Below are 21417 nucleotides of genomic sequence, written 5' to 3'. Positions count from 1 at the left end.
CTTCGCTCTCTCTGCCGACGAGAATAACTAGTGCTGCTTTGACCGCCGCCGAATTTAATATTGATTGGCGGCCGCATTACTCGCGGTGTTTTGCTCTCTCTAAATTATTATGAAACAGAAGAGCGAAATAAGCGCTGGTAAAATTTGGCACGTGCGCCAAAGGACATCAATGGCCGATCGAAAACCAAATTATACTAAACCATGTTGGTTTTGAAGCTTTAAAATATAAAATAATAACATACAAACGACCATTAAGTTATTTATTGAGTTTTTTTTTTGTTTAAATTAAAGTAAATTCATTGAGTCTTAATTATAGATCTAAAATCATGAATTGTAAATTTTGAAGAAGAAGAAAAGCAATTTTAATTGTGAAATTTTCAAAATATTTTGGGAACTTATCAAAGTTATAATCGGTTACTATGTTTTATCCCATTTCTATATACAACTTTCTTTGCAATGACCATTGCAAACAAAATAATTTAATAAAACCAATATTTAAATCGTTCACTAACCGATAAAAGTTACTGACACTAAAAATGGAAATTTTGTATCCAAATCGATAAACGACGTGCAAAAAATGGAATAATGTGTCAGATGTATGCATCTCGCACTTATGTTTTGTGAAAAAAAAAAATTTGTTCAAGTTAAAAACAAGATTGTTTAAGTATTTTTGGCGTTTATGAAATATTAAGAGATTAATGATAACTTCTCAGGGCAAAAGATGGACTCTACATTTAAGATAAACTCAATTTGCAATAATAAAATGTATAATTTAATAATTAAATTGTTCATTAATATATCATCGAAATCATTCTATAAAAATTAACATTTTGGGAAGAAAGGAGTTTAATGCTAATAGAATGTACAAATATATGCCTTCATTCTCAGAATTTGAAAAAATTTTGATTCATAATAATAATATAATTGTAAAACAGAATAAATAAAATAAAAATACAGATGCCAAATAAAATCAATAAAAGATTTATAAAAATAATATTATTTTTGAAATTCAATTTGATTTAATTTTTTATTTAAACAAAAACAATTTTAAATAATATAAAAGCACAGCATAAATTTAAATTTATAGTTTTGAAACTGAAATTAATTTTTTTGATGCAAATTAAAGTAGCTCTAATAATATATGTCTTAATAAATAAATTTAAAAAGTGAATAGTAAATTTCAAAAAAGCAAAACATGAAATTAATCAATTGGAAACTTATCATAGATATAGTTGTTATGTTTAGTGGGGGGTAAATTTTACCATTGCAAACAAAAAAATTCATCAAAAAACATCTATATTTTATGTTCTGAAATTTCGCGGCTGATGAGCCAGATATCCGATTTTATATGGGCCTGCGTGCAAATCGAGCCACAAAAAGAAGGTGGCTGAGTTCTCGCAGGTCTCGTCGGTGGCAGCACCTCTTTGGCACTCTGGCCGGGAAAATTTCATCCCTGTCAGAGAGTCGGGCGCTTTTCCGCGCGCGCACCCCCATTGGCCGACACAGGGAAAAAAGTCGACCACCACTACTAGCGACATCCCTTAGCCCGGAGTGGAAGAAAATCGATTGCGGGGGAAAATAAAAATTTTGGCGCCATTTTATGCGGGAAAGTCGGGAACGAGCCCCTAGAGCGGGGCGGAAGGGTGCTGTTTATTTTAGTTGTGATTAACCACGCAAGAGTGGCTTTTTGCACCATAGCCCTCGGCAACGCTTCCTTTTCTCTTCGCGTTATTACGAATTTCTATCTCTCTCGAAATGATAATAGAGCGGCGCTCACCGCAGAGCAACGGTGGTGCTTCCGAATAAGAGGCGCGCGCGGGCGTGGATTCGAACGATAAATCCCGAAAGGGGTGGTTTCCGCGGGCAACGGGCTGGAAAGGAAGAAACCTTACCAGAGCAGATAGATCGGGGGTGCGTAAGAATAAATTAACAGAGGCGGGAGAGAAAATCGATTTCGGCCAGAAAGAAAAACCAATCCTTTTTAGGAAATAATTAAGCTCAAAGTTAATTAGTAATTAACTCACACGTACCGGTCACTTGTTGGCAGCCCGAGGTCCAGTCGCTTACTCGCGGTCAAGACGCAGCGCTCGTTTGAAGCCGCCGCGGTCACATGACCTCGGCTGCTGCAAGAAGCGCATCTCGAGGAGATGCTGCTGCAGGAACCGGACCTGCTTTTACGATCCATTATCTTACTTGTTGTCTCTCGAGATGCGCGGCAAAGACCGTGGGAACAAAAAAAGTACCAACAAAGATGACCAAGGGATGCTGCAGAACCCGTTTCTCGCCGCGACTCCCCTTCCAACACCTCTCGCGTCGTCTTATCTAGATTGATCTCGGTGCGGTTGCATTGTTGATGGTTTTTTTTAATCGTATTCTAAATTACATAAAATAATAAATGCGTCGTTTTGAAAAAATTTTATTCAGAAATAACATAAAACTGTTTTTGATTGGGAACTTCAATGCGTGGTACATGCGGGTATGGAAAAGCAAAAAGTAAACAAGGGATTGCATTTCTGGATTCTCATTTATATTCCTGAAATAAAAAATCAAAACATATCTTTAATTATTAAAACGAAATATCTTCCGTTACAATACGTAATTTAGAAACAATAAAATTCGCTTCAAAGAAGATAGTCCTGGCTGAAACAAAATATTAAATTCAATATTTACATCATTTTTCTTCTAAAATATATTTAAAAATAATTGAATTTTATAATTTGTAGTTTTTGTTGTAAATTTTTCAGCACAAAAGGTTTTTGCATTTTGAACAAGTTGCTCCAATTGTGTCTTAATAGAGTTTTAATCAATAATCTGCTTAATTATCCTTTCAATCTCATTAATTAAGGTCTAAAAGATTTAAATTATGTTTTACGCACTTGTATCTAATTAATATTTGATGATGAAAGATTTAATTTAAGATTGATTGATTTAACCTATCAAATATGATACTGTGAAGAGTTAATGACATGAAATAATTAAAAAGCCAAATAAAAATGTGGTTAATTTTTCAAATTCATCATTCGTAGAAATTTAAAACTCAAATAAGCCAGAGTCTGGAAAATGTCAATAACGCATGAGGAACTAAAGCCGATTTTAGGCCAAATTTAGCTTTCGAAATGCGCTCTGTGATAAAAAAAAGAATTAATTTAATAAATTAATTTTTATTAAATTTAAGAATAAGGATATAATACTAAAAATTTTAATCTCTAAATATTTATAAAATTTAAATTATTAAATAAATATTTCCAAATTACAATATATTTTGGTCAAAATAATATAAAATATATAGAAAAAAAAGGAAATTTTTAACATTTATTTGAAGAAGTTGACTTTTGAGGAGATGATCATGGGATCATGGGAATGAAGCGATCGGGCTTTTCCTCGTTGCAGAAAATTGTTTTTATTCAAAAACAAATGGCTCTACCAGTTTCGGTCACGGTCTGCGACCCTATTTCATGAGCAAGCAAAATAAAAAAAAAAAAAACTGGTAGAGCCATTTGTTTTTTAATAAAAACAATTTTCTGCAACGAGGAAAAGCCCGATCGCTTCATTTCCATTTTTAATATTGTTTTAAGTTTAAGTTTTAATTTTTATTTTTTTGCATAAAATTAAAATAAAATAATAATTGATGCTAAAACTACTACAACTAATATATTTAGAGCAGCGTAATAAAAAAGCCGCCTTTGAGCGAGCATTAGCCTTTTAGATCGCAGGTGGTCGTGTCAGCAGTTTACGTTCTGAGAGGGCACGTCGTCGTTTACGTTCGGTTCGGTGGCCGATCTACTCACGGCCGGGTCTGCTTCGAGCGTGTATAAACATAATATTTTATTTCTGGTTGTTTGCGGTGCACCAGGTGTTTGACAGGAGGGCGAAGGAGGGACCTGCGCTGCTAATGACCTGCCGCCGGGAAATTAAGCTCTTATTGAATTAAAATCCACTTTCATTAGGGTCGCCTAGCCTTGGGCGCCAAAGTTGGTGCGCGCGGCAAATATAAACGCTCCTCTTTCGCCTGCAATAATTTAAAGATGGCGAGGAGGTGTAATTAAAAGTTGGGTGCCGCGGCGTTAATGAGCTTGAGAGCATTACCAGGCGTCATAAAACTTCTTTTTACCTCAGGGACGGGCGCAAAAGTTTCAGGCCGAGGGTTATTAGCGACCGGGGAATAATTCCGGGCCAAGAGTTTTTTGCTGCAGCCATTAAGCTCGTTCATTATACTGCACACCTACCCTTGCTAGCTCTTTCCTCGGCGGCCAAAATGGCCCCTTCTTGAATTATTCTCATTAGAGCGGCGCTGCACGTTCTCCGTTCTGTATGTTTTTGTAAATTTTGCGTATAGCTCTCGTCGGGCGTGCTGCAAATTGAAATATTCTTCGTCGGTATCAACTTAATTGGCCGGAAGAATCCAACGGCGCGGCGCAAATGGAAAAACTGCTCCTCTGTGTGCAGCCAGAGATGGAATAACAGCGCAGTTGGGCGCCTGAAAAGAGCAACTCAATTATGAAAAGTATATACGGCAGATTAGGTTTTCGTGCTCGGCAGTGCGACCACTTCTGCTCTTCCGACTCGCTGCCGTAAACGCCGGATAACTTGCTCGCTTTTGTTCCCAAGAGGTTTTGTCGCCGTCCCAATCGTTTCAAATAATGTGCATGCGTTAATTCTAGGCGGATGCGTTTAACTTCAGTTTTTTCTTCATTGTTGAATTCATTAAGGTATTCTCAAAGTTTCACTTTATTTAAATTATAAAATATTTCTTTATTTCCGTTGCAAATATTTTATTTTGACTTAGTGAGAAGAATAAATATTGATGATTAATAAAAATAATGGTTGATTTTAATGAGGAATGGAGCAAAATTATGTAAAATTTTATTATTATTTGCCAAAACCTAAAGATTGCTGTACTTTCAAACTTTCCCGCAATAAAATAGAAAAGAAAACGTATAAATTTGAGGGAAAAAGTATGTGATATTAAATAAAAAAATCATTTTCAACAAAATAATATGATGGAAATTATTATGTATTTGTTCTCTTTCATTCTATAGAGATGGTTTTTGGATTGACTTTATTAGTGAAACAAAAATGTAGAATGAATTTAAATTGCTGAAATAAGCTGTAATAAAAATCAAATTTTCTGTAAATTAATCTTTTCTTATTGTTAAATTACGAAAACCATGCACAAATTCTCATTCAAATAGTTGAATAATATGATATTTTTTTAGAATATTCGAAACCGTAATAAAGTGTTAAATTATTTTTTATTTTTATGTCAAACAAAATGTGAAAATTATATAATCAAAATATATAGAACTAAAAATAACATTCCAGTATTATTTTCAGTCTCATTTATTTCAAATGAGAAGTGCTTTTTTGTCAAATTTGTTCCCAAAATATGAAAATTGTGAAATTTTAACTCAAATGTAACGCAATCCGCACAATATAAAAGAGAGAAAAATGAATCGCATTAGTCAATTCGCGTCAAACGTCCGCGTCCTTATTCTAAATGACGCACGCTCGCATTAATTTTCATCTCTCTCTCTCGTATTAAATCAACCGGCCGTACATACGCTGAACACCTGTTGATAAAAAATACGAATTTTTATCTTTGACATCAGAGTAAATGACTGAAAGTGAGCCGCAGTCAGTTGACTCGCCCGCGCCGCGTTTCAATGAATAAATAAACAAGCGCGCGCCGCGGTGTTGCGTGTCGGTCTCGTGTATATGATGTTGCGTCGGCGGTCTGTTAAAAAAAAACTCGCATTTCATCACACACAGAGAGAAAGAGAAAGAGGAGAGGGGCGGAAAATCTCTCACCCGCACTGGAAAAAAAAATGAAAAAAAAAAAATGCGTGGCACTTTTCATTTCCAATTTAATCGCATCAATTGTGAAGAGTTAAAAGCACGGACATGCAAATTAATTCTTTTGGAAGGTTAAAACGCGTAAAATTGATTAGTACTCATTTGATTAGAATCTAAATTGTGAGACATAATGAACTAGAAGTAATTTAATAACTTTATCTATTGAAGAAAAACGTCTTTTTTAAAATTTGGAAATTTAAATAAAGTTTTCTCTCTTTTTTTCTTTGTTCAAATAAATTAATAAACACTATTTTTGCAGAAACTCAGCAATTTTTCTGCAGTCTTCCCTATTTAATTAAGAAAAAAAGTTAAATATAAATATAAAAAAAAGTCAGGATCAAAAAAAAAATGCGAATGTTTGTATCAAAGAGAATAAGAGGTTTTTTGGTACAAAGTTAAGTCGCTCAAGGGAAGGAGCTTGGCTTTGTTGCAAAATTTATATCAGCAGAAAAGGTTAATCTCCGAGCACGCGAGTTTAAGTCTTGCAGGGCGGCTTTTTATTTGGCCGAAATTAGCTCCGAATGCAAAAGTGTTCTTTTGGCGCCGGCGGCCGGCACATATTAAGATAAGTGAGCCGCGGCTTAATTACTTTTAAGCTCGGCGCAGAGAGAGCAGCAAACATTCATCTTGCCTCCCCAAGGTCCGCTTGCTTGCAGCTTTTTGCTCCTCGCGCGCGCGGATAATTAGAGGGCTCGGTGCGCTAAGTCGGAATTATTTCTGCACCCCCGGCCGGCAGTAAAACGCGCGGCGGATTTTCGTCTGGAATTCGGCGCTAAAGTGCCGCTCGCCATCTTTGGGGGGCGAAGTGCGGCCGCCGACCCGCCAATCGAGAGCGAGGGGTGCGCATCGCCACCCCCCGAGAGGCCGCGGGACAGCTGCCGAATTATTTATTTCGTCTCTCTGCCGTGCATAGGAAACATAATGGCCCTGCCGTTGAAAGCAAGAAGGCTTTGAAGTGGCCCACGACCGAGCTCTCTCTGCTGCCAAAGGGAATCCATGAAACTCACTTTCCCTTCCTTTCGCTTAATTTTCTGTCCCGTCTGCTTTTGGCGCCGTGCCGAAAACCTCCAGCGCCGTCCCTTGAGCGAAAACGCTAGCTGGGTTGTCTTCTTCACATCCTTTGAAAGCACATAAACAATTTTAGAGCCATTATAATTGTTTCTCAAAAATTAATATCAAAAATTATCAAAAATCTGCTAGTTGTAAACCCTTTCTTCTCTTTTTTCCAATTTAAATTTTTGTATTGACCGAGAAGAATAAATAATAATAATAATAATAATATCAAAAATTAAATGTGTAAATGATTATTTATAAATAACAATAGAACAGAAGAGATATTGAAAGCATACGCAGCAATATAATTGGAGAAAGAAAGTTATTTTTGAACAAGAAAGTGAGGGAGAACTTGTGTTACTTACGCCATCATAAATTTTTACTTTTAACTTATTGTGCGATTATTTTAAATCGTTTAAAAATGAATTTTTTTTATTATAGTATATTATTTTTTATTATTATTTACAACCTCTTTGATTCTTATTGCGATTTGAATTAATTTAATTTATTAATATTAGATTTATCAGTTATGCTAATATGCACTTGTACGTTGTTTATATATATAATTCTAATTCTTGGACGTATGCAATTTAATACTTTTTTTAATTAATAAATAATTGTCCTGTTAAGTTCTTTGTATGTTATGTCAACACATAACTATTTTGTTTCCAAAATTCGAAAAATGAGGTCTTTATCTTTTGAATATTATTACTGTTGATAATATGATTCTAAGAAAAAGATATTAAATATTAACTGAATAAACAAAAATATAAATCCCATCAGAAAGTTGAAATTGCACTCATTGTATAGTTATATGCAAAACTACAATAATAGAGAGAGTGTTTTATTAAACTTGTAAAAATTTCAATTACTATATTGTGTTTGTCTGCTTCAATATTATCAATGATTTTGTAAAGTAATAAGGTATTTATTAAAATTAACAATAATTAATGCTTATACCAAATTTTGATTTCAAAAAATTTAAAATCCTCATCTTAATTCAAAAGTTCGTCCATCTGCCCGAGTCCTGCAAGCTGAGTAAATTTAATGGGGCGGATAATGGCGCATGGAGGGCGTAGGGAGGGCGTGAGATCACCCCTTGGACTTGGTCCATTACAAATAATTAAAAAATCCCCGACTTTTACGACTGCTGCAAGACACAGTGTGTGTAAATTCTGAGAGAGGAATTAGAAAGCGTCGTTAGTTTTTACGATTATAGTTCATTAGGCGCGTGTTTGTTTGCGTCGAGGATTTAAATTTTGATTTTTGCTGTAGGCTTAATAAATAAAAGAAGAGGGTGCACTTTTCACTTTAATCCCATGAAATGGATTAAAATTACTTAGTCGGAAGAGCTATTTTAATGATCAGGGTAACGAGAAGGACAAAATCTAAATTTAATTCTAAAAAATATCTAAATAGTTTAAAAAACAATTTTATTGATCAGGTTGAATTTTTTAAATTGTCAGGTAATTTAAGCAGCACATAAATTAATTAATCAATTTGTTTGAAATGAATTTTATAACGTTTCTCATGTCTCATTGTTTCTTATTAATATAGTTTGATATTTCACATGTAAGCAGTATTGAACTATTTTAAATTTTTAAGTATCAATTTCTGCTTATCCCACCGAGATACAAAAATTTATTTGAAAAGTATAATAAAAATTGAAAACAAATTTGATTGGGAATATTTTGGTCCTGAAAATTAAGCCAATTTGACAGAAATAAAGGGATTAAAAATGCTTTAAAACTAAAATAAGAAATTTAAATACAAAATAAAAAAAAAACTAAAATATAAATGAATTTAATGAAGAAATAAAATCTAAATATAATAAAATATACCTTAATAAACGATTTGAAGGCAGATCATTCTTGCATTCGGTGTCCACTCTCCAGTAGACGAACGAGTTCTGATTCAGCGTGAGAAGATTCGTTCGATCTGAGCTCCAGAGGCGAGAGACGGATCCGAGAAAAGCAACAGCCTCCTCGCTGGACCAGTCTCGCGGAGAGAAACCGGGTCCGCGATGCAGCAGCCGCTGGACCAAATCATCTGCAATGCGTGCAGAGACAAGTTTCGTTCACTCAATACTTTCCTCTTCGAACAATAAAGCAAGCAAGACGAGATGAAACATAATGGGAAAAGTCGTTCTTTGTCACGCAGAAGGAGAGATGATGCATCTTTATTTCGAGAGATGATCGGAGAAGAAAAGGGATGCTGAGTGCATCGAGATAAAAGTTGCAGCATCTCTCCTTTGATGCGATGGAATTAAGAAATAACAAATAGGGGAGGGTATCAAAGATAAAAGTTGTTTGGTGAGATAAAATTTAAAATTACTGCTTATTTGACTGAATCATCGATTTGAGCAAATAAATTTCTGAGAATATATTAATGATAATTAATTCATAAATTTTTATTTTGTTTTAAATATTTTACCATGGGTGGTTGAACTCCTGTTATTTCTTGGATGAAAAAAAAATCGTTTTCTTATTAAACAAGTTTTTTCCCACAGCAGTCAACGGCTTCAGGGTGACTGGATGTCACTTGATATCCTGAAGATTTTCTGTTTATTTTACCAAACACAAGACCGCACAATGCCTCTCATGTCCTCACCTCGAGTCAACAATGCCGCAAACTCGTTCCATTGTTTACCCGCCCCACTGGTTTCCAGCTTTTTTCTGCCTCAAAATCGTCAGGGGTGTCGAAAAAAGTGCGCGAGGGAGACAAAGAGAAAGCGGCGCGGTCAAGTGGAGGTGCGTGCGTGGCTCGTCGCTTAAGGGCGTTTTTGTTTTGCCGCTGGACTGGTCAAGAATCGGAAGAGAGTTCTAAAAAAAAATACGAAAGGCACGGAGACGAGAAAAAGTAGCAACTTGGTAATTTCAGGAACCAAATAAAGGACAAATTGAACAACTGCTATAAGGAAATATAGTAATTTTTACAATTATTAATATAATAATTAAAATTCTCGAAAAGTGAAAGATCTTTATGACGAAATTATAATTTTTGGTCAACATCCACTAGTTATTTCTAATTTCTAATCAAGTCTGAATGAAAAAAAGCAAGAGTTTTCATCTCACGAGCTCGTTGAGTGACTGCAGCACTAAACTCTTCACTAAATTGGCTAAAATCTAGATTTTTCTTCAGAAAAAATTGGCTTGACTTGAACCATAAAACTCTTAAACTTTGGATAAATAAATTTGCAAAATGATGGCACTTTGTTTTCTCAAAATTTCATAAAAATGGAAACAGCAAATATATTGCGATTTCTCTAATTACAGGCAAACAAGCACATAGAATTAAGAATTAATGTCTCTAAAAAAAGGATCGCCATGGAAAAAAAAGAGGAAACTTTATTTTATTATCAAGCGGCAAAGGGAGAAAACCAACTAATCGTAAAATGATCTTAACACCGCACTCACAAGAGTTTCTCTCTTGAAAAGCATAGCGAGGGTGGAAAAAAGCGGCTTGATTAAGCTGCTGGGCCTCGGCGGGACAAAAAGTGGCGTGAGAGTTCCAAACAAACGCCCGAAAGGGTTAACGCTCTCGAGAGCCTGCTTTGGTCAGCGCGCAGCGTTCAAGTCTCTTCCGGTCATCTGAAAGCTGACCGCGCGGTCGCCGCACCCCGTTGTGTCAATAAAAACAACAGAGAAAAGAGCTTAATAATCGCGGTTAAGCTGCTCAGCCCGAGCGTAACTCGATCCGGCTCCAAGGCAGCGCGCGCGGCCAAATATTTGCCTCGGCACAACAGCCAGCGCTCGAGAATTTGCGCCCAATACTTCCTAAAACGCTTTGCCAGTCCGGCCAGAGATAATAATGCGCCGCTCTATGGCTCTCTCGCGTTCGCTTTGATACCTACAATGAGCATTAGAGATAAAAACGAAAATTGGTTCATGTGAGTTGCTTTTATACAAAAATAGAGAGAAAATTGACGGAAACAAAATTTTATGCCTATAATCAAGAATGAAAATTTAAAATTTCATAAGCTCTTACAAACTGACTTTATTGCGTTTATGAGATAATGATTTTTAATTCACAAAATCAGGAAAAAGATTTAAAAGTTTATCAAATTCTTCAATAAATAAATTATTATTAAATTAAAAACTAGTTCTCGCGAGAACAAAACTAAAAAGCTTTACAGAAAATTTAAGTCGGACTTTAAATTTAAAAAAATTTAATTTCAACTATAAAAGTGTTGTCATAATTCAAATGTGAGGTTTTGATTCAAAATATGTACATTTATTTTAAGATGTAATACAATTTAAAAAATAAAAACAAAATTTAACTTAAAATTTAATTATTTGAATTCTTTTGATATTTGATTTTTCCATGTCTTAAGACCATAAAGGTTGAAGTTAATTAGTGAACATCAGTATTATCATCAGCAATAAAATTATTGGTAATTATATTCTTATCCCATCGCTACGTGTTGAGTCATGGCATTGTTTCATAGACTTTGCTTAGTTGTTATAGGAGGTCATGTAGGACTAGCAAAAGTGTCGGAATTGCAAAAGTTTGGTGTTGCTTTAATAATGCAGAGCGGTTCCTCAGAGGAAAGAAATTTGCATAGAACGTCCGCAGTATTCAAATAATGGCGGTGGAGGATATGCATGGAAATTAATTCGCGCCGGCAATTGTTGTCGTAAGATGCGTTCTCATATATTTAATTTCTCCTTTTTGCGCGTTTTGTGTTGTTTTCATATTCGGCATGCAAAAAGGAAACCGCTAATTTGAATAAAATGAAAATTTTACGACGTTTTTATGCAAATGGCGAGAGCGCGCGCGTTTCGCACGAGAAGAATTTTCCCTCGGGGGAGAATCGGCAAGGCTGACGTCACTTTGGCGTATAAATAATGAAGAAAATGTCCCTCTCTTTCCCGATGTGTGCAAATTAAATTTACATCAGTCTTGACGTCGCTCGCGCGCTGCCTGCGGTGGAATGCAATATTCAGACACGCTTCTCATTAAATTTCTCTGGCGAGAGCTGTCTGCGCTGCCACTTCGCGAGGGGCCGCCGCCGCAAATTTCCAATGGCCGTCCGTGTCCGTCCGTCCGTCCACCGACAAATGCCCGCCGATTAAATTTAATCGCTGCTCCGAACGTCGATTCGCGTGTCCTCGCCTAAATGGCTGCAACGAACACTACTTTTCTTCCAACGAGACACACACACCCTTTCAGCTCTGCACTAAAATATATATGGGGTAATTAAAATGAATGTTCCGGCTTTTGATTCTAGGGGTGATGGGGGATAAGAAATATACAACGATATTGTAAGTAATTTAATTCAATGATATAAACATGCAATTTTAATCCATTCAATAAATGAGATGAAAATTTGGTTACTTTTGGAGGGTTTAATTTTCAAGTTTTTGTCTTAAACTATATCATGGAATTGCGCTCACTTATTTGGTCAGAATAATTTAACTACTAATCAAATGGTTTAATTTTATCAAAATTTCGTAGTTCCAATACAAATTTGGGTATATTTTCTAATTAAATCACATTCATCTGGAATTTTTCAAGATTATTTCCTTTTAAAATATTAATAATGAAGCTCAATAATAGAGAAATACAAAAAATAAGGAGATGTTGTTTGAATTTATTTATTTGAATAGCTTGTCGTGCTTTCAATAATAGGATTTATTGATTGATTCAGATACCAAAGTTTATCCGTTTTGAATTTTTTTCTTGAACTTATATCTCTTTAGGTACACAATTTATAATAAATTTAGTCCAAAAATGTCCCGCACAAGACATTTATAAAAAAAAAAATGTATGCTTAAATGTTTGAGAAACTTTCACGCACAAGACCTTCTTTCTAAAAAATTTTATTTTAATTAAGAAATTGTCCCACACAGGACCACTTTTTTAAAATTAAAATACATTTACTTTACAATCCCATCTTTTTTCATGAGTATAGAAATGACAAAAAATATATTTATAATATTGTCATTAACTCAAATTTATAATTATTTTTTTTTTTGCTTCATTCGATCTGATTGAATGTTTTTATTAAATAAGTTCAAATAGACTAATTTAAAGTGCAGATCATTTTCTTAACATATATCTTTGGATAGAATATTGCTAAAACAAATTACGCCACGAAATTAAGCCCAGCACCAATGCAGTGCAAAACTCAACGTTGCCGCTAATTTTTTGCACATTGAATGAATTTAACTACAAAATAAATAATTAACATCTGAATGACGAATTAATCCTTTGCAGAATAAGATCAAAATCTCAAAAACTCATAGAATCCATAAATCAATTTAACTTCGTTTTTACTTTAATTTCTTTGTCAGTATGACACGAGAGCAGACAAATTTAGAAAATTAGATTATAAAATATGCTTCAATTTTGATGAAGTTTCATGAAAACAAGTTACTTAATGAGTGAATATAATCAGGAGGTAACTTCTGCATACCGACAACAAAAAGAACCAGACTTGATAAGAAAATAAAACTATCATTATCTAACAGAGACGCGATACATTTGATTTTTGGCAAAATATTTTGTGGAAAGGAAAGAATGATATCAAATTTTAAAGTTCGATTCAAGAGCTTATTTGAAAACGAGCCTCCTGTACGTGCCGCTCGCTTGGCCATTAAGTTGATGGACGCCCCCGAGCGCAGCAAGAGAGGCTGTTTTTTGCGCAAAAGTCAATAGAAAGTGGTATAGGGCGCTGCAGGAAGGTTCTTACTTGGGAGGGCCTTTGCTTAAACTGATTGATATCCCCGGGTGTAATCCATCAAGGGGACATATGAACACGCGCAGACCTCAAAACATCCATCACGGCCGGCCCATAAAAAATCTCGCTCCACTTGAGTGGACAAATATGACAACATCAGGAACAGCCGGCCTGATTAATTAGCCCCCAGCAGAGCCCGCCGCCAACGCGCGCTAATCAAAAAATGCGCCCGCCCGTCCGTCCGACCAAAATCTCGACTTGCTTTTTTGTCTTGCTCGCGCGCGAGAGCAGAAATGGATCTCTGCCGAGGCTCTTTTTCACACTCGAGTAGCAGAAGCGACACGAGATTTTTCTCGCCTGACACCGCACGCAGCATCCCCCTGGACCCATCTCTCGGTCCAGTCTGACCGGTCCAGCTGCATCATCTTTTAGTAAAAAGGGATGAACGACACGTCAGATTATAACTGCCATGGAATTACGAAGAGGCTGATTTGAAATTCAATTGCGGTGCAAACACGGCCATACGAGTAAAATTATGAATCATCAAAAGTACTAAATTCATCTTCTAAAAGAATTTGACAAAAAATAACAATTCAATTTATTTACATAAAACTCGAAAACGACATGATTAAAAAAAACCACTTCATCGTTCAAGTCAAATTTATTCCACCGTAATTTAATCGACCAAAATATTAACAGCGATCTTTACCTTAACATTTAATACTGCACTTTAATAAGTAAATAAATTTGTAAGCTTTCAATTTTAAATCACTATATCATCTGATTAAATTTATAATTTAAGTTTTGCTTCATTTCCAAATATAAGTATAGCCAAATGTGGCTATTCAATGATTAATTGCAAAATTCAAATTGCAATAATTCATGAAAACAAAATTAAATATTGAATGAAATAAAAAAAAAGGTACAGCAATTCCAACCTAGTCCTAATTAAAAGTGTGGAATTTCTGAAAAAATAAAAAGGAAAGCTGATATTTTTCAAAAATTTTAATAATTTGATAATTGCAGTAATTTGATCAAAGGAGACGAATAACACAACAAACTCATGCTGCTATATTCCAGAAATATTTAGTTCAATCAACACAAAGATATTTTTGGTAAATTTGTATTTATTTTTGCCTCACTTCTGGTTTTGACTGGTATTTTAATCATTCCCAAGTTAGAAAAAATAAAAATAAATTAAAGATTTAAAAACAATTTTTGATAAATAATTTCTCCCAACCAATTTTTCACAATTGATTGTTTGACTTGTTTGGAGAAAAATAAAATGAATTGAAATGAATTGAATATAATCTAATCCGCCAAAGACAATTTCAGTTAAAATCTAGACCTGCATATATAGCAAAAAATATATTTTACTTAAAAATCCTAAAAATTTACAATTTTATTATTATTATTTTATGAAAATAACTATATTTATTTTGCTTCTTCATTTAAATTAAATACAAGCATAATCAAATATGGCTTTATAATGGACTGTACAAATAAAGCAATTATGTAATTAATAATTATTGAACGCGCGGTAAGCACCGATAAAATCTTTTCCGCTGGCACGACGCTGGAGCAGAACCGCTGTCTCCATCTCTCAAAATTCGAGCGCACTTTTACCTCCACGTAGCAACCTTGTTGAGATTTGAAAAAACTTCCCCTACAATTTGGCGCCCTTTCGACACCACGCCCTTGACGGGGGCGACTCCACCCCTGGCGACCGCCTCTTCATCCCCACGAATTTCCCCTGGCCCGGTGCGAGGCCGCGACCCCCTCCGTCCCTCCAGCTCCGAATTTCGTTTTCCGCGCGCCTATATATTTTGTTACAAGAATACCCATTAGGGGATCTATTAATTATCATCTCTCACGGCATTCGGTTCTGCCCGATAGATCGATTGCTGGCGTTCAATTTTGCACCGACTTTGTTAATTCACGTTTTCATTCCACCACTTCGGCAATTAAACCGTCCAGCTTTGGAATTTCACAAATTTTTATTCTGCACGAATTGTTTCAAATTTGATAAGGAAATTTTTGCGAGGGCGCAGGCGCAGGCAAATTGAAAAAAAATTACTTTTTGACATTCCGCGAGCGTTTCGTGTGGTAATCCAGTGAGTATAGTTGAAAATAATAATTTGATGCGAGAGTGTGACACGAGCAGATGGGCGCACGGACCGCAGTAATTAAATTAGAAAATTAAAAATGTAACGTTCGCGAAAGAGGCCATCAACAAAGTGGGACGCAAGCTTAAAATTAATTAAAAAAAATTGTGTACACACATTAAAATTACATGTCGTTGTGAAAATTTGGCAATTGGTGGCGCGCAGAGTAATTAAGAGGGAAATTAATTACCTCTTTTAAATTCGGCAAGAGAGCGCAGAGATCGGAAGCAAGAGTGGAAAAGAGATGCTGCGAGTGGAGCGGCCGTCGATTGACTGGGCAAAATAATCAACGGCTCTGCACGCGGGCGGCAGCAACAGATATGATTATTGCGATGATTGAAAGGAGGGGGTGAATTGATTGTCAATTGCTGTCACAACACAACAACAACACCAGGGCGGGGCCTAATGTGCAAATCATCATCAATGATATCACGCCAATTAGCACACCTCGCCTCGCCTCGCGCGTTCGCGGTCCGACCATGTGCTCGACGTGGACGAGTGGGCGCCGCTCGCGTTTTATTGGCACCGCACACACTCACACATTGTAAAATTAAACCTCTTGTTTTTTCACTAGAGCCGATATTTGCCTACATCAAATTTAATCTTTTGGCGTGAACCAAGTAAAATAATTATTTTCTTCTTACTCACTATTAATAATAAAAAAAAAAATTTGTAACTAAATTTAATTCTCAAAGCGTTTAACAAAATCCTCTTCACTGGAAAAAATATTCAACTTTATATTGATGGCCTACAAAATATTCATTTGCTAGATTTTATTGTTCTTTTAATATTTAAAATACGGTTATAAGGAGAATAAGAGTTGAAACTAGTCTTGCTGTATGCAACGTGGTGAGCAGCCGTGTCTAGCGTGTTGCCTAACTCTTCCATGATTCTCTAACTATTGAAGACTATTTCAAAAGTGTCATTTCTTGTATCGTTCAATAGAGCTAAAAATTTCCCTTAGTTATGACAGATAATTTTATTGTTTTTTTTTCCATTATTTCAATTGAAGAATCACCGAGCACTGCTTTCTTCAGTGTTTTCATTTATTCTACTTTAAAAAAAAAACACGCCGCAAATTTTATTAACAATAAGTAAAATTTTGCCTTGGAATGAACTTGATTGTGTTTATATATGGTTGATTATTAATGAATATTTTAAGTTGTCGGGCATCGCAAAATGGTCTTGGAAAGTAAATAAACAAAATTTATAACAAGCAGAAAAATAGATAAAAATAAATAAAAAATTAAACAATTAAGTGAAAACTAAAATTTTTTACATCATGAGGGTGGCGCATCTACACAACTCTAAAGATATTTAGACCAATAAACACAATAACATAATTATCATGTATTAATGTATTTTAGCAGCATAGTAGTATCTGCTACCACATTTGATAGTTTTTCAATTCTGCTATAGGAGAGAAATGTTGCTAACTTAATTATTAAATAAATTGCTTTTCTCTTATTTCTATTTAAATTACAGCAGAAAAAAATTAGCACAAAACTACTTCAAGTTCAACTCAACACAATTCATCTCATCAAAATAAATTTCCTCTCAAAAATAAAATGTACTGTATTTTTTTTCAGTTACAAGAACTTTTGTGTAAAGCTTTGGGATAACAGTTTTACGTATGATGTTATTTTTAATTATTTTTGCTGTAAATTTTTCTTGTAAGAATCAATCATACTGCTGATTGCACATTAAAAGACGCCTCACAAACAAGTAAAGTGCTACGATAAACTTTTATTTTCATGTATCCCTATCGCATTATCTTTGTTCAACTTAATATAATCTATTATTATAATTTGAAAATTAAAAAAGTTTAAAGACACTAAATTAATTATGATTTTATTGGGTATGCTGCGACTGTCACAAAATCTATCCTGGAGTTGCGCCATCGACCTAGAAAATCTTAGACAGATGAGATAATTTTTGCTTCATTTTTTAAACAATTTATATTGTTATTATTAAAGACTTTTATTAACTTATGAGGCATCACAACGATGTAAATTTAATGTGAAGAAAAAATTTAGGACACTTCGTTTCTCCAAACTTCTTTTTTATGATTATAAAAATTGGTTCAGCTTGATTTTATTAATTATTTATAGAAAAAAATCGTTATTATAATTACATGCAAATATTTTTATTTATTATTTAATAAAGTGTCGTTTCTGATGCCATCTGTCTTCGTTTGGTCCAGCTACCATCTGAGCGAGAAGCAAGGGTTCAAGTCGAGGGGTAGCGCCTCCACCGGTCACTGTCCGCATCACCCCCTCCGCGGGTACATGCACGGAGAGTCACGAAGATATCCATTTACCAAACAAGCCTCTCGCTTACAAACTAGACACCGGCCTACTTGAATAGGCCTCTCTCGCCGTTTTGCATATCATGCCTATGGCTCTGACACTCTCTCCACTTGTGCCGCCGACTGAACAGGTTCCTCTCCAATTATTATGCACGGGCGCGATATCATTTTCCTCTAACAAAGCACGTAGTATTGAGTCAAGTTTATCTTCTTAAGATAACTTTGCATATTTTATCTCTATGGTTTATGGCTACGCTTCAATCAAAACGCTTTTATTATAAAATTCAATAAAAATAACAAAATAAGCAGAAAAATTTCAGATAAAAGGTTTTTTATCATTGCTGAGGGTAACTAATAATTTTACAAAGTGATTTTCTCCTTATCCTGCAGATTGGTAAATAAATTATTTTAATTAATTTTATAAGAACAACATGCGTCATTAAAATTTAAATAAATTAGTTTAATAGTCAAATTCTTTTTACACTTGTGCTGTGAAATTTTATAGGAATAGAGAAATGGCTCTCCTTGCTTAATATGTAATTATTTTATTTCAGCTGATAATTTTTATTAAATATAAATTATAATTTATTTACGCACGGAACCACAGGGACATTATCAATATCATTTTTCCTCTTGCAAGTCCGACAAATCATATCAAATAGCTAATTCAGAAAATGTTAACGACGAGTTTTTTCTTATTATGCAAAAGCGAGCGGAATCTAGTTTTTTTTTTCTTTTAACTTTCAATGAGGAAAATCTTGGTGCTTCATTTCACAAATCTTAGTAATAAAACTCTCACAAATCCTTTAAATTTGCGCGCTTTTCTGTATTTTGATTCAAAAATTATTTTGTGGCAAAGAGTTAATATCAATAATATTTTTAAATATTTTTCATAAAAATAAAAATATATTATAGTTTGTTAAAAATATAATTTAAACCTGCTTCAAAAGCGTATTAATTTCATTCAACTTATATTTTGATACATATATTAAATTTGCATTACTCAAAAGTTTTTATACAGCATCATTAAAATGTTTATAGTGAAAATAAAACGGAATATGTGAACTTTTCACGCAATAGAATTTATAAAAATCAATAGACAGTCTGTGGATTTTGGAAATTGTTAAAATTGAAAATTTGAAGTTCTCACATAAATACATAAATTATATAGATAGAAAAAGCCGATTTCCGTAGGGATTTTATTTCATTTATTTTTATTTCTTCCAAAACACCGCGTATTAATAAAAATTCGACACAGCAGCGTCCGAACTCCATCTTTCGGCTGCCATTTGAGCGGAGGCCATTTTTGTTTTCACCGAAGAGGGTGGTTGACTTGACAGGTCTCTCGGAGCCGTGACTAATGAGGCCCGAGGCAGAGAGAGAGTTTCATGCACCCTTCGCCGACGAGTGATGGATTCGCAAAAATCTGAATTCTGTCAATCGCGCCGGGCCTGCGGGATTAGTCCGCCGTGATAAATGACGCAAGCAGAGTCTGCGGCCAAAATTCTTTTCCCTTCTGCCGCTGTCACGCACGTGTGGTCGCCGCTTTATTAAAAATGCCGCAAATGGTCTCCTCCCGGAGACGGCAAAAAAAATGTGCAGGTGCCACCATAGCACTTTTGATTCGTCAAAAACGTTTTAATTCCGATGCGAACGAATCCGATCCTTAAAACTCGTCCCAATGACCAGGCAGTTTTGAAGCTCCCGCATGAGTTGATCGTCAGCTTTCCTTTGAACACAAGATCAAAATAATGTTGGAGAATTTTCAAGTGAAATTCAAATAACACACAACTGAAGAGAATTCATCCATTACACTATCTTAAATAAATGCAATCCAACAAAAATTCAAATAAATTCATTTAATTTTGTAGCATTTACAAATAAGAAATCGGACCGGTAAATTCTAATCTAATGATATTATAGAACTAAGGATTCATAAATTATAATTTAAAATAATATACATTCAAAAAGGGTGCTGCATTCTAACCAATCACAATCAAATATCGTTCAAGACATTCTCAGATAATAGTTTACTATAATGACTTGCAAGACAAAAACGTTAAGTGTTGATCATAATGAAAGAGTTTTGTTACGTCTCATTTTTTATATATTATATCACCTTATAAATCTGAGCTCAATAAGGTATGTAATCATTTTATGTTCCGATGAATTTTGTTCTTTTGCGCAAATAATTGTGTTTTCTTCTTAAAAAATTAAATTATATTGATGAAAAAACGTAGAAAAAAAATTACTGCTCAAGTACAAATATATTTTGAAGAAAAAACGGCTCCATTAGGTTAGACGTGGCCAAACAAAATTTTATTTTATAAGAAAATCCACAGTATTATTTTTAACATTTCTTTGTAAAAATGATTTATTTGTATTTGTTATTATAAAATGTAAATATTTTAAACTCATATTTGTTTTATTCTATTTTTAAAATTAAATTAAATTACTTTACTCCACATAAGCCAGTTTTGTCTCAAGAATGGTGAAGGAATTAAAGGTTTTTAATTACAATTATTACTATTATTATTATTATGGTGGTGACGCTTCACAAGTATATAAAGTATACAAAGTATATAAATAATAATAATATATTTAAATCTTGGAAAATGATGTGCGCTCACGGGATAAACAAATTAGTCTCATTTCTGAAAATGTATAAAAATTAAAAAAATATAGAGTGTAAATCAGTCATAAGTTTTAAGTGATATTAAAATAAGATAATTTTAATCCAAATTAATAAGTGCGGCAAGCATTAAATATTATTTTCTCAATTTTTTCTATTTTTCTGCGCATTTGATTAATTTTTGCGAAAATATAGACTTTCGGTAGAATGAAATTTTCAAATTATCATATTTCTACATAAATGAGAATTAAAAACTGTAAGCCCTCTTGAAATATTTAACAAAGCTTTGCAGCATGCGGGATTCTGTACATTTTGGAAAAAACTCGCATGCAGGAAAAATGAAACGCGGTCTGTTCGGAGAGCCACTTGTCCGGGCACAAAAGCGCGTTGGAACGGCGGCTTGGAAATACCAAATCACGGTCTGCAGTTCGCCGGCGAAGCAGTTTTATTTTTATTTCAAGTGCTGAAAATGCCAGCGGGAGAGGGAACGAGCGAAACTGCGAGCGTTGCGGACATTAAAATCCGGTGGAAAAAGCGGCGCTAATTCCTTTTTTGTGCAAGGTTAATGACGACGACGTGCTGGTTGGCGAACGCGAGCCAGGATATAAATTCGAGCAATCGCTAATGGTATCCTGATCGGCACTTTGCCTCCACATTCCGAATGTAAAAACGGAATCTGTTGTTTTCCCTGTTCGACGGTCTGGCTGCAGGCAAAGGTGTGGTT

At 34.5% G+C, this 21417-nt stretch overlaps 1 protein-coding gene across 5 annotated transcripts in view; it reads right to left on the bottom strand.

Annotated features, from left to right (window-relative positions):
* LOC132200474 (uncharacterized) overlaps window positions 1–21417 on the bottom strand; it is a 230440-nt gene that overhangs the window by 86277 nt on the left and 122746 nt on the right. For 2 of the 5 annotated variants that reach the window (XM_059625960.1, XM_059625961.1), the window contains exon 5: window positions 8748–8955. The exons of 1 other annotated variant lie outside the window; for it this stretch is intronic. In XM_059625960.1, coding sequence (XP_059481943.1) covers window positions 8748–8955 — 208 coding nt within the window. Of the gene's footprint in view, window positions 1–3497; window positions 4478–6860; window positions 6972–8747; window positions 8956–21417 lie in introns of those variants that run through there. 2 more of the 5 variants (XR_009442163.1, XR_009442164.1) reach the window with 2 other exon arrangements.

This window comes from Neocloeon triangulifer, unplaced genomic scaffold (assembly GCF_031216515.1).
Source record: "Neocloeon triangulifer isolate White Clay Creek 2 clone unplaced genomic scaffold, ASM3121651v1 ptg000014l, whole genome shotgun sequence".
NCBI lineage: Eukaryota > Metazoa > Arthropoda > Insecta > Ephemeroptera > Baetidae > Neocloeon > Neocloeon triangulifer.
The sequence above is the reverse complement of the archived record's forward strand: the minus strand, read 5'-3'. Positions and strand labels throughout refer to the sequence as shown.